This window comes from Bufo bufo, chromosome 2 (assembly GCF_905171765.1).
Source record: "Bufo bufo chromosome 2, aBufBuf1.1, whole genome shotgun sequence".
NCBI lineage: Eukaryota > Metazoa > Chordata > Amphibia > Anura > Bufonidae > Bufo > Bufo bufo.
The window spans coordinates 216,000,250-216,012,694 of NC_053390.1; the positions used below are offsets into that span (position 1 = coordinate 216,000,250).

Consider the following 12,445-nt stretch of genomic DNA (forward strand, 5'->3'; position numbering starts at 1 on the left):
ATCTGTGAAGAGCACAGGGCGCCAGTGGCGAATTTGCCAATCTTGGTGTTCTCTGGCAAATGCCAAACGTCCTGCACGGTGTTGGGCTGTAAGCACAACCCCCACCTGTGGACGTCGGGCCCTCATATCACCCTCATGGAGTCTGTTTCTGACCGTTTGAGCAGACACATGCACATTTGTGGCCTGCTGGAGATCATTTTGCAGGGCTCGCAGTGCTCCTCCTGTTCCTCCTTGCACAAAGGCGGAGGTAGCGGTCCTGCTGCTGGGTTGTTGCCCTCCTACGGCCTCCTCCACGTCTCCTGATGTACTGGCCTGTCTCCTGGTAGCTCCTCCATGCTCTGGACACTACGCTGACAGACACAGCAAACCTTCTTGCCACAGCTCGCATTGATGTGCCATCCTGGATAAGCTGCACTACCTGAGCCACTTGTGTGGGTTGTAGACTCCGTCTCATGCTACCACTAGAGTGAAAGCACCGCCAGCATTCAAAAGTGACCAAAACATCAGCCAGGAAGCATAGGAACTGAGAAGTGGTCTGTGGTCACCACCTGCAGAACCACTCCTTTATTGGGGGTGTCTTGCTAATTGCCTATAATTTCCACCTGTTGTCTATCCCATTTGCACAACAAAATGTGAAATTTATTGTCACTCATTGTTGCTTCCTAAGTGGACAGTTTGATTTCACAGAAGTGTGATTGACTTGGAGTTACATTGTGTTGTTTAAGTGTTCCCTTTATTTTTTTGAGCAGTGTATATATAGTTGCTTGCACCAGGCCCTAAAAGGCTTGTCCCATTAATAACATTTATCTCCTATCCACAAGATACGGGATTAGGAATTTGATCATGGGGGTTCAACCGCTGGGATGCCAGTATTCATAAGAACAGAGGGCTGCAAATGATGCTGAGTCCCCCCTGAGAATAGAGCAGTTGCCCACGTGCACGATCATCACTCTATTCACTTCTATGGGACTGCCGAGTACAGAGCTTGCAGTTGTGGTCACACGTGCACCTCTGTGACATTCCCAATGGACACGGGACACCCTTCTCATGATCCCCGAGTGTCCCAGCATTCAGACACCCACTTCTTAGTGAGATACCCTTTAGGCTGTTATTTTCCTGGTGATGTACAGTAGATCTATACATCCTTTAATGCTTACAGTACACAAAGCAGCTTTGTGTGTCACTGAAAACGAACCATATAATGATACATAACAATACCTTTGTCCCCACCCTGAAAAGCAATCACAGCGATGACGTCCTATGTGTTCTAGCACAATAGATTAATCTGAACCTGAACTTTTATTCCTATAGGTCACTGAGCTTGAGGAGCAATTGTTAGAACTATATATAATAACAGTGCATATGGTTTCCATAGCCATGGAGATCAGCAGGCAATACCATGAGGACTTGTATGTAACACCGCCAACCTCTAATTCTATCCATGCCTTAGACCACTCCTTTAAACTGCCATCACACCGGCCTAAACAGGCTGAAAGTTTGCATGGGAAGACGTACTGCATTTTTGTGTTCACATAAACAATACGATCAGCGAACAAATGAACGTTTGCTCATCTGAAGGACAACTTCTGTCCTATTCCCACTAGGCAGTGATCAGGAATGAGCGTTCTTATGAATGCCTGATCATTGGCTGATGTAAAAGGGCCCTTACACTTCATTCTCATCGGCATTGGAGGCTCAGTTAAATTCTGGGCTCCATGGGGGTTCATTGGGTGCTGTTAATTTCCATCATTAAAGGTATCAGGTGCTGGGGTTATATAAAAAAAATAAAGTAGATGTGAACAAAGACTATATTCTAAAATCTTTTGTATGAAATGAGCCACAATGTGCATTGTGTAAATGCTAGTAATTTCAAAACAAATGGATAAAAAGTACCAGTGTATCTGTTAGGTGACCCTTGAGGGTAATCGAGTGCCTATCTGAACATCAGATTCATCAGATGTATATTTGCAATGTATTTACAAAAAAAATTCAATTTTTTTGGGGTGCAGAACATATCTTGCGGATCGCAGACCCATTCAAGTGAATGGCTCTGCAATCGGCATGCACTCAGTCAGTACCCGTGCATTGTGGACTGCTATTTGAGGTCCGCAGCACGGGCACGGGGCGGAAATGCTTGTGTACATGAGCCCTAAAGGGAACTGATTTTCAGGCACAGAAATTTCTGCAACACAATCTCCCATGTGTGAAGGCGCTCTAAAGGGTCTGTATGATATGCGTATAGAGTCCAGATAGCACACAAATGGAAATCACTGTCATCCGAATTTACATCAGATATTAAAGGACATCTGTCAGCAGAATTGTACCTATTAAACTGGCTGACCTGTTACATATGCATGTGGCAGTTGAAGCCATCTGTGTTGGTCCCATGTTCATATGTGCCCGCATTGCTGAGAAAAATGATGTTTTAATATATGCAAATGAGCCTCTAGGAGCAATGGGGGTGTTGTCATTACTCCTAGAGGATTAGCTCTCTCTGAAACTGCTGCACCCTCTGCACTTGTGTAAAGTGGCTCTGGCAAAAAACACCTCAAAGTGGCCCAGTGTTGTAGGCGGGTCCAAACTGACTGAAGGTGGGGCTACAGAAGTAGGCGGGGCCAGCAACAGTACAGAACCAAATACTGTCCCAGCAGAACCAAATACCATAGTGCAGCACAAATTATTGCCTACATCAATTAATGCTGAGAGCATCAGAGCTTTATGTACCAATCTGGCGGCCAAGAGGAAGGCTTGGGCGGCCCTCTGGGCATCGGCCCACTGGGAAATTTCAGTGTGGGGTCTATGGCCAGTCCACCCATGAGTGTAAGGGTCCATTCACACGTCCGTAATTTGGGTCCACATTTGTTCCGCAATTTGCGGACCCATTCACTTTTAATGGGGCTGGAACGGATGCAAATCCACATTTCCTGGATCCGCATCCGTTTTTTCGGGATCCGCATCCGTTTTTTCGGGATCCGCAATTTTGTTCCTGGAAAAAATAGAACATGTCCTATTCTTGTCCGCAATTGCGGACCAGAAAAGGCATTTTCTATTATAGTGTCTGTGATGTGCGGATCCGCAAATTGCGGATCGCACATTGCAGTTGTCCGTGTTTTGCGGATCCGCAAAACACTTACGGACGTGTGAATGGACCCTAAGGCCCCATTCACACGTCCGCAATTCTGTTCCGCATTTTGCGGAACGTAATTGCGGACCCATTCATTTCTATGGGGACAGACTTTGTCCCGCTCGGATCCGGAATTGCGGATCTGCACTTCCGGGTCCGCACTTCCGTTCCGCAAAAATATAGAACATGTCCTATTCTTGTCCGCAATTGCGGACAAGAAAAGGCATTTTCTATATAGTTCTGGCAATGTACGGATCCTCAAAATGCGGAAAGCACATTGCCGGTGTCCGTGTTTTGCGGATCCGCGGATCCGCAAAACACATACGGACGTCTGAATGGAGCCTAACTGTGATCACACCTGGTCCTGATTTCTCCTAAAGTCTCACGCTATGTCATGTGCTTCAGTATCCAGGCAAGGGGCAGTATAAGAAAGAGGCTCACAGTATAGAAGAGAACTGCCAGCACGCCTCTTTCCTGTACTGCGCCTGTGCCGGATAATGAAGCACACAGCACAGCGTGAGGGTTTTGGAGAAGTCAGGGTCAGAAGTGATCACATTTACACTGCCTGGCCCTGTCAATCAAAATGCAGAAGTTGCAGCAGTTACAGGGAGAGCAGAGCCCCTAGGTGTAATGGTAACGCCCCTGTTGCTCCTAGAAGCTCATTTCCATATATTAACACTTAATTTTTTTCAGCAATGTGGGTACAGATGGGGCCAACACAGATGCCTTCAGCTGCCAAGTGCACATGTAACAGGTCAGCCAGCTTCATAGGTACAAATCTGATGACAGATTTAACTTTTTCTGTACATTTTATCTATATGTAAACTTTATGCTGGTCTTACACTGCCCTACCTGGCAGGCAGCAATCACCTCAAACTGTATGAGGAGGAGTGATGGCTACCACTGGCGCTCGTCCTCATACATATTAATTGTTTCTGGGCAGCAGAGCGCTGCTTACACAGAACAATTAGTTCACCCGATAAACAAGCGTTTTGTTTGTTCATCGGATGATGGCCAGCACATTTACAAGGTGCTATTATCAACGAGTGGCCTGAGAATTGTGCGTGTAAATCTGCCGAACGCATTTTCTTTCCGTGTCCGTTCCGTGTTTTTTTTGCGGACAGTATATGGAACCATTCATTTCAAAGTTACTCCATGTGCATTCTGTTTCCGTATGTCCGTTCCGCAAAAAAATAGAACATGTCCTATTATTGTCCGCATTACGGACAAGGATAGTATTGTTCTATTAGGGGCCAGCTGTTCCGTTCTGCAAAATACGGAATGCACACGGACGTCATCCGTATTTTTTGCGGATCCGTTTTTGACGGACCGCAAAATACATACGGTCGTGTGCATGAGGCCTTAAATCGTGTAAAGTTGGAAATACAAACGTTGAAGGAAAGAGAAGAAAACACTGACATGAATACTTGGAAGCAGGAGCCAACTGTGCATGTTCTACTAAAGTACACTCTCTAGGTGTGGCTCCTGGGTCTCACATTACATGGTCTAATGCAGAAGTTATATTTGGCTTCTGACTAATAGCAGGAAGAAGGTCGGGGAGTCAGGTAGCTATTATACAACCAGCTTACACTACACATTTACTGTTCCAGTGCAAATGAATGAAAACTTAAATAGCAAAAATAAAATTGTATACAGTGGTTCATTTAATGCTTTCCATAAGCAGAATAGTGAATTAGTGCAAATGAAGAAAAGGTTGTGAATTGTTCAGAGTTGGTCTTCATGAACAGGATCGTGATCAGCAGACAATCAATAAATGTGACTCTTCCACAGAAGAACATGAAAGGAGTTGTCCAGGTTCTAGTTATTGATGGCTTATACTCAGGACAGGTCATCAACATCAGGTCGGCCAGGGTCCGACATCACTGAATGGCTGTGCTCGGCAGTTGCCAGTGCTGGAAATAACACAGCGGACAAAGCTGAAAGCAGAGACTTGAATGGGTGCTGAGCATGTCCACTACACTGTGGTGAAGTGGTCTGCTTCAGGCTCTGGATTGGTGGGGTGCCGGATGTTGGACCCCCCACCGATCTCATATTCCTAGAAAAGGTCATTAATATCTAGAGGCCTGACAACAACTTTAAGGCCTGATTCAGACCCTTCCTTTCTGATTTCTAACTACACAACGCAGATAAATCTGGTTCGTTCAGGACAGACCAGAATGATGATCCATTAAAACAGATGCTGACGTGTTCCTACTGTTGTCCATCTCACCATAGCAGCCTCCGCACAGACTTTGTGAAGGGCATAGTTGAATTTTAGGCTGCCTTCACACACGGCAGATTTTGTAGCAGAAATTTCTGCGACTGAAAATCAGTTTCACTCATTTAAATTTGGTGACCATGACCAGCACATAGATTTCTGCAATCTCCATTCAGATAAGGGTTCATGCACATAACCATGTGCCTCGTGCCTGTATTGCAGCCTGCAATCAGCAAGTCCATAAAATACGGACACCAGCCGTGTGCAGGCCATACTGCAGATGTGGACCTATTGACTTGAGTAGGCCGCAATCCGCAAGATATGGTGCGGTGCGGAGTGGAGGCACGGATCGGAAGCCCACAGAAGCACTACAAAGAGCTTCCATGGGATTTCGGTCTGTGCTTCCGCACCGCAAAAAAATAATGTTCTATTTTTTTGCGGTGCAGAACATATCTTGCTGATCGCAGACCCATTCAAGTGAATGGCTCTGCATCTGCAAGCGGCATGCACTCAGTCAGTACCCGTGCCTTGTGGACTGCTATTTGTGGTCCGCAGCAACGGGGCAGAAAAGCTTGTGTACATGAGCCCTAAATGGAACTGATTTTCAGTCACAAAAATTTCTGCAACACAATCTCCCATGTGTGAAGGCGCTCTAAAGGGTCTGTATGATATGCGTATAGAGTCCAGATAGCACACAAATGCAAATCACTGTCATCTGAATTTACATCAGACATTAAAGGGCATCTGTCATCAGATTTGTACCTGTGACACTGGCTGACCTGTTACATGTGCACTTGGCAGCTGAAGGCATTTGTGTTAGGCCTCATGCACACGACTATATGTATTTTGCGGTCCGCAAAAAACAAATCCGCAAAAAATACGGATGACGTCCATAAACGGAACGGACATGGAAATAAAATACGTTTGTGTGCATGAGGCCTTAGTCCCATGTTCATATGTCCCCGCATTGCTGAGAAAAAAAGTTTTATTATATGCAAATGAGCCTCTAGAAGCAACGAGGGTGTTGCTGTTACACCTAGAGGCTCTGCTCTCTCTGCAACTGCCACGCCTTCTGCACTTTGACAGGGCCAGGCAGTGTAAACATCATCAAGCCTGGTCCTGTCAATCAAAGTGCAGAGAGTTCAGCAGTTGCAGAGAGAGCAGAGCCTCTAGGTGTATTGACAACGCCCCCTTGCTCCTAGAGGCTCATTTGCATATAATAAAACATCATTTTTCTCAGCAATGCGGGTACATATGAGTATAGGACCAACACAGATGCCTTCAGCTGTATTCAAAGAACAGATTGATCATGGTTTACATCCACAGAACAGAATACACTTACATGTCACTTTTTATAAGCCACAAAACTGATTATCCCTCATACCCCCTATCCCTAGCAATATTTATAGTTATCAATCAATCTGAGCTACTGATGGACTCCCCAACTGCTCTGTTCTGACAGTATGGCTGATCCAGATGCTCTCTTGCATTTGCCTGTGCTCCTGGACTAGTAGGCTCCACATAATAATGTCACCCCACCTCAGGGGCACCCACTTCTGTGTCTTATAGTTACCTCTATGTACATTTATATTTGCACATATAACATTTTAACATTTTCTTGTTGGTAAACTATTTGTTTTTGCTATTTATTTATTTTTGCTTACTAGTAACACCTCTGATTTGGGACATTAAAGGGGTTGTTCCACAATAACCATAGTAAGTGAATGGGAGCTATGTAACCAGTGCAGCAGAGCTGGCTATGCTGTCTGAATAGCTTCCATTCACTGCTATGGGAGTTACGGAAACAGTGGATTGCGGATTGCTCAGCCATTTCGGTAACTCTGCCTCCCCTGGCTGGAATTTACTGCAGTTCTAGCCATGAAAACTCAGATGGCACAGCTCCTTTAAGCTGTCCGAAGGAAATGTATCTTACAAAAACACACTAGTACTTCCATTTGAAAGCATATCAATGCAAGCACATCACATCCCAAGGGCAGTCACTGGAAGCATGCAAGGAATTGAGCTCATTAGAAGCGAAAATAACAGACTTATTACGCTAGGAAAAAAACAAGGGAAGCAGCACACCTTGTAATATCTGCCGTACACCCTGGAAACCAACATGATGATGGGAAATCCCAAGAAGGTCAGCACTGAAAGCTGCCAGGACAGGCTGAACATGAAGACTATAACTCCCATAGCTTTGACAACGCTGCGCAGGAAGATATTAACATTTTCAGAAACCATATCACTCACAATTGTTGTATCAGAAGTTAGTCGAGAAAGGATGTCACCTGGGATTAAAAATGAAACATATCTATCATTACCATTCTTATCAGGTAAATATCCTGTTTGAAGCTCTGAAACAGTAACTTACATAGCACCTAAAGACTACAGGTGAAACTTGAAAAATTAGAATATCGTGCAAAAGTTCATTTATTTCAGTAATGTAACTTAAAGGGAACCTGTCACCGGGATTTTGTGTATAGAGCTGAGGACATGGGTTGCTAGATGGCCGCTAGCACATCCCCAATATCCATTCCCCATACTGTAGCTCTGTGTGCTTTTATTGTGTAAAAAAAAACGATTTGATACATATGCAAATTAACCTGAGATGAGTCCTGTACGTGAGATGAGTCAGGGACAGGACTCATCTCAGGTTAATTTGCATATGTATCAAATCGTTTTTTTTTTACACAATAAAAGCACACAGAGCTACAGTATGGGGAATGGATATTGGGGATGTGCTAGCGGCCATCGAGCAACCCATGTCCTCAGCTCTATACACAAAATCCCGGTGACAGGTCCCCTTTAAAAGGAATTGCATTAATGCAGCTTAAAATTAGAATTTTGTGAAAAGGTTCAATATTCTAGGCTCAAAGGGTCACACTCTAGCAGCTAATTAATCCATATCCCCTGAGCAAAGGGTACCTCAAAATTGTCACTTTGGGGTTTTCATAAACTGTAAGCGATAATCATCCAAATTATAACAAATAAAGGCTTGAAATATCTCACTTTGCATGTAATGAGTCTATCTCATATATTAGTTTCCCCTTTTAAGTTGCATTACTGAAATAAATGAACTTTGCACGATATTCTAATTTTTCGAGTTTCACCTGTACAGTCATGACGTACACAAAGGTAATCATGAGTGGTCATTTTCATACAATATAATTCACAACTGATTTTGTTCATAAAGGTACTAAATATCACTAATGTGAACAGAAACAATTAAAGTCCTTTGCTGCCACCTTGTGGAAGACTGCTGTAACTGCAAGACAACAAAATTCCTGCAGACAAATTATCTACTGCATACAGAAGAGGCCATGAAAACACTCGTTCTTAATAACTGGCCAGTGTAAAGGTGCCACAGATCACCTGATAAACATGCTAACCACTAAGGCCTCTTTCACACGGGCGTTGCGGGAAAAGGTGCGGGTGCGTTGCGGGAACATGCAAGTTTTTTCCCCGCGAGTGCAAAACATTGTAATGCGTTTTGCACGCGCGTGAGAAAAATCGGCATGTTTGGTACCCAAACCCGAACTTCTTCACAGAAGTTCAGGCTTGGGATAGGTGTTCTGTAGATTGTATTATTTTCCCTTATAACATGGTCCGTCACATGATCTTTTACCATGGTGATGGATCATGTGATGACCGGAGTGACGTCACCACAGGTCCTTTTCCTGCACACAGCAAAGAAGAAGACAGAAGAGAAGCCGGGCTGCGAGATCAAGTGGATTAGGGTGAGTTACATTTTTATTTATTTTTTTAACCCCTCCAGCGCTGTTTCAGAATGCTATTATTTTCCCTTATAACCATGTTATAAGGGAAAATAATAATGATCGGGTCTCCATCCCGATCGTCTCCTAGCAACCGTGCGTGAAAATCGCACCGCATCCGCACTTGCTTGCGGATGCTTGCGATTTTCACGCAGCCCCATTTACTTCTATGGGGCCTGCGTTGCGTGGAAAACGCACAGTATAGAGCATGCTGCGATTTTCACCCAACGCACAAGTAATGCGTGAAAATCACTGCTCGTGTGCACAGCCCCATAGAATTGAATGGGTCAGGATTCAGTGCGGGTGCAATGCGTTCACATCACGCATTGCACCCGCGCGGAATACTCGCCCGTGTGAAAGGGGCCTAAGGCTAGTTTCACATCTGCATTTTTGCTGGATGTGTCATGGATCAGCAAAAACGCTTCCGTTATCATAATACAATCGGCTGCATCGGTTGTGAATGGATCTGGTTGTATTATCTGTAAAATAGCCAAGACGGATCTGGCACTAAAACCATCGTAAGTCAATGGGCACCGGACCCATTTTCTTTTGTGTCCGAGAAAAAGGATTCGGCAACATTGACTTACATTGTGTTTCATGCCGGATCCGCCTTACTTTGCATTCCATGATGCACTCAAGAACACTGCTTGCAGCGTTTTTCTGTCCGGCATCGGAACGCAACCAACTGGAACGGAATGCATCCTGGTGCATTCTGTTCCGTTTAGTCCCTATTGTTGAATGGGGACAAAACTGATATTGAGATCCTATGACGGATCTGAATAACGGAAAGGAAAAAACGCTGATGTGAAAGTAGGTTAATTTGTCGGGTGATCGCATTTTTAATCACTGACTGTTAGCAGCACATCGCCCTGTGGAAACAAGGGATGTGCCGCTGACAATATGCAAAGTGAATGAGGAACGCCACAGTTTTGGAGCATGCGCAGAAAACGGATGAACAGGCACAATCAACCAACAAATGAGTGAACAATTACTGACAGATCGACTGGATTAGCAATAATCAGGAGTGAATCCTCATAGGGATGTTTGTTTGCCCGATCGTCGTCCTATGTAAAAGGGTTTGTTCCATCTGGACATTTATGGCATATGCACAGGATATGCCATAAATGTCCAATAGATACAGATCCCACCTCCGAGAGCCTTCCTCTCTTAAGTAGCCAGAAATGGAGAGGTCGCCAAAGATGAATGGCTCTCTCTCTATTCACTCTAATAGTACACATGGTGCTACTAAAGTTAATGTAGAGAGTCGAGCGTACACAGCTGCCTCTACATTCCTGGCCAGGTGCAACAGGGCTCCATTCTGGAGACTGGAGAGGGTCTCAGAGGTGTAAAACCACCGGACACATAGGGCATAGCCCGTCAATATGCTATAAATGTCTCTTATGGAAATACCCCTTTCGGCCAGAATTCTGAAATAACAAGTCTACAACTATAATATAGGCCTACTGTAACCACAATTTGGATTGGGAGCCACATTGAGCTTGTGAGTTTGTTTATGCTGTTCCTAGCTACCAACACCTGTACTGTGAAACAAATGTAATAAAAATAACTAAGAACTAAAACAAATAATAGTACAGTGCTCACTTAAGTTACAATATTAAATTGGTTCTGGGATAACCATTGTAACTTGAGTCCGTAACTCTATGGAAAACCATAAATTGGTTCCAAAGCCCAAAAATGTCAGCCCAGAATAAGAAAAAGTTACGTTTTAAGAAAATTAAGCAGATAACTAAGACAGATATAGTAAGTCCTTACATAAAACAGACAGGAATCGATGCTGGAAGCTGCAAATGACTTTCTATGGTGAGGGCAGGATCTTCTTCAGGGTCTTGCATAGTACATACATGTACCAGAAAAATAAAATGAAGCCGCCACTCCTGGTGTCCAAAGGAGCATGTCATCCTGGCACAGACAGGGGGCAGTACAGAACATGTAGTACTAGACAACCAATAAAGGTGTTTTAGCAGTGAAATGACCAGGTTGACTGGTTGGCTCAGAGTCTGAGGCATTGTATGCTAAGTCAGGGCCCCCCCCCCCCCCCCCAGTATTAAAATCATTGGTGGGCAGTGCGCCCTCCCCCCATCATTGGTGGCAGCGGCAGTTCCGATCTGAGTCCTAGCAGTGTAATGATGGAGCTCCGATCGGTTACCATGGCAGCCAGGACGCTACCGAAGTCCTGTCTGCCATGGTCAGTTACTTAGCAGCATTATACTTACATGCGCTGTGGCCGCCCAGCGCTCCTTCTTCTTGTAACTCACAGGTCTGTGCGGCGCATTGCTATAAGCATATGCGCCGCACAGACCTGTAAATTACAAGAAGAAGGAGAGCCGGGCGGCCAGGAAAATATTCAGCAGCACTTCAAGAAATGAAGCAAGTAAAAGCATCAACAAGATATATTCTGTTTGTAAAAGCATCAAGATATATTCTGTAATTGCATATGTCCGACAATTAAATGTCTGCAGGATCATGCATTTTATAAAAACAATTACAATTCCAACTGACTTCTAAGAATCACCTATCTCAGAACATCGGGGGAGACAGTCAATCTTTTGAAAAGGTAACCCTCTCATCGTAGATTGTGGAGTGTGACAGACTTAATTGAATATTCATTAAGTGGGTTATTATTGTCCAAGACATACATATGTCTGCTGCATCTTTATATCAGATTCTTGTCTGTTGAAGATAATCAAGGTTGCTCCACATAGGAATGAGCTGCTTGACTCAATGAACATAGATACAAATGCAGTCAAAAGAAGTGGAACTAAGGTCCTGTTCACATCACGTCATGACCCTTTGCCTGCTGTATACTCTGGTAAAATGTCCTGTATGTTTGTCAAGCATGTCCATAAGCTTTCATTCACCTGACAGAGGTCAAAAACTGTACTTTTGGCTTACATCAGGCCACTATACATCGGTAAGGTATACCTTTTTTATTTACTGGAGAAAAGTATAGTAGACTATGCTTTTCTATGCAGAAGCATCCTGCAAAAATAAACAACTATACATTTTTTTTAAATGGAAGAATATGGGCATCCATGGCTGGCATGCCCAGATGCAGGACTCACAGGCTTGGAGACAAATGTGCTCTTAGCAAATGGGTGTGGTGTTATGCTATCTAAATGGTTAAACACATGTTAAAAAAGTAGAATTTTAACCAAGAATATGTTCTTTGTGGGATAGCAGATGTTGGGTGAGTACCTATTGTCTGCCTGTATGACAATTAATCTGTTTTAGGTAGTGGAGAAGCCTATACTCCTCAATAAGATTACTCACAGTAAATCCAGAAAAATGTGTACCCCACCTTCACGT

At 44.0% G+C, this 12,445-nt stretch overlaps 1 protein-coding gene across 1 annotated transcript in view; it reads right to left on the reverse strand.

Annotated features, from left to right (window-relative positions):
- Positions 1-12,445, reverse strand: part of ABCB9 (ATP binding cassette subfamily B member 9) — a 123,035-nt gene that overhangs the window by 43,635 nt on the left and 66,955 nt on the right. Inside the window, exon 4 of the mRNA XM_040419666.1 lies at positions 7,428-7,633. Within this exon, the coding sequence (XP_040275600.1) occupies positions 7,428-7,633 (206 nt within the window). The remainder of the gene's footprint in view (positions 1-7,427; positions 7,634-12,445) is intronic.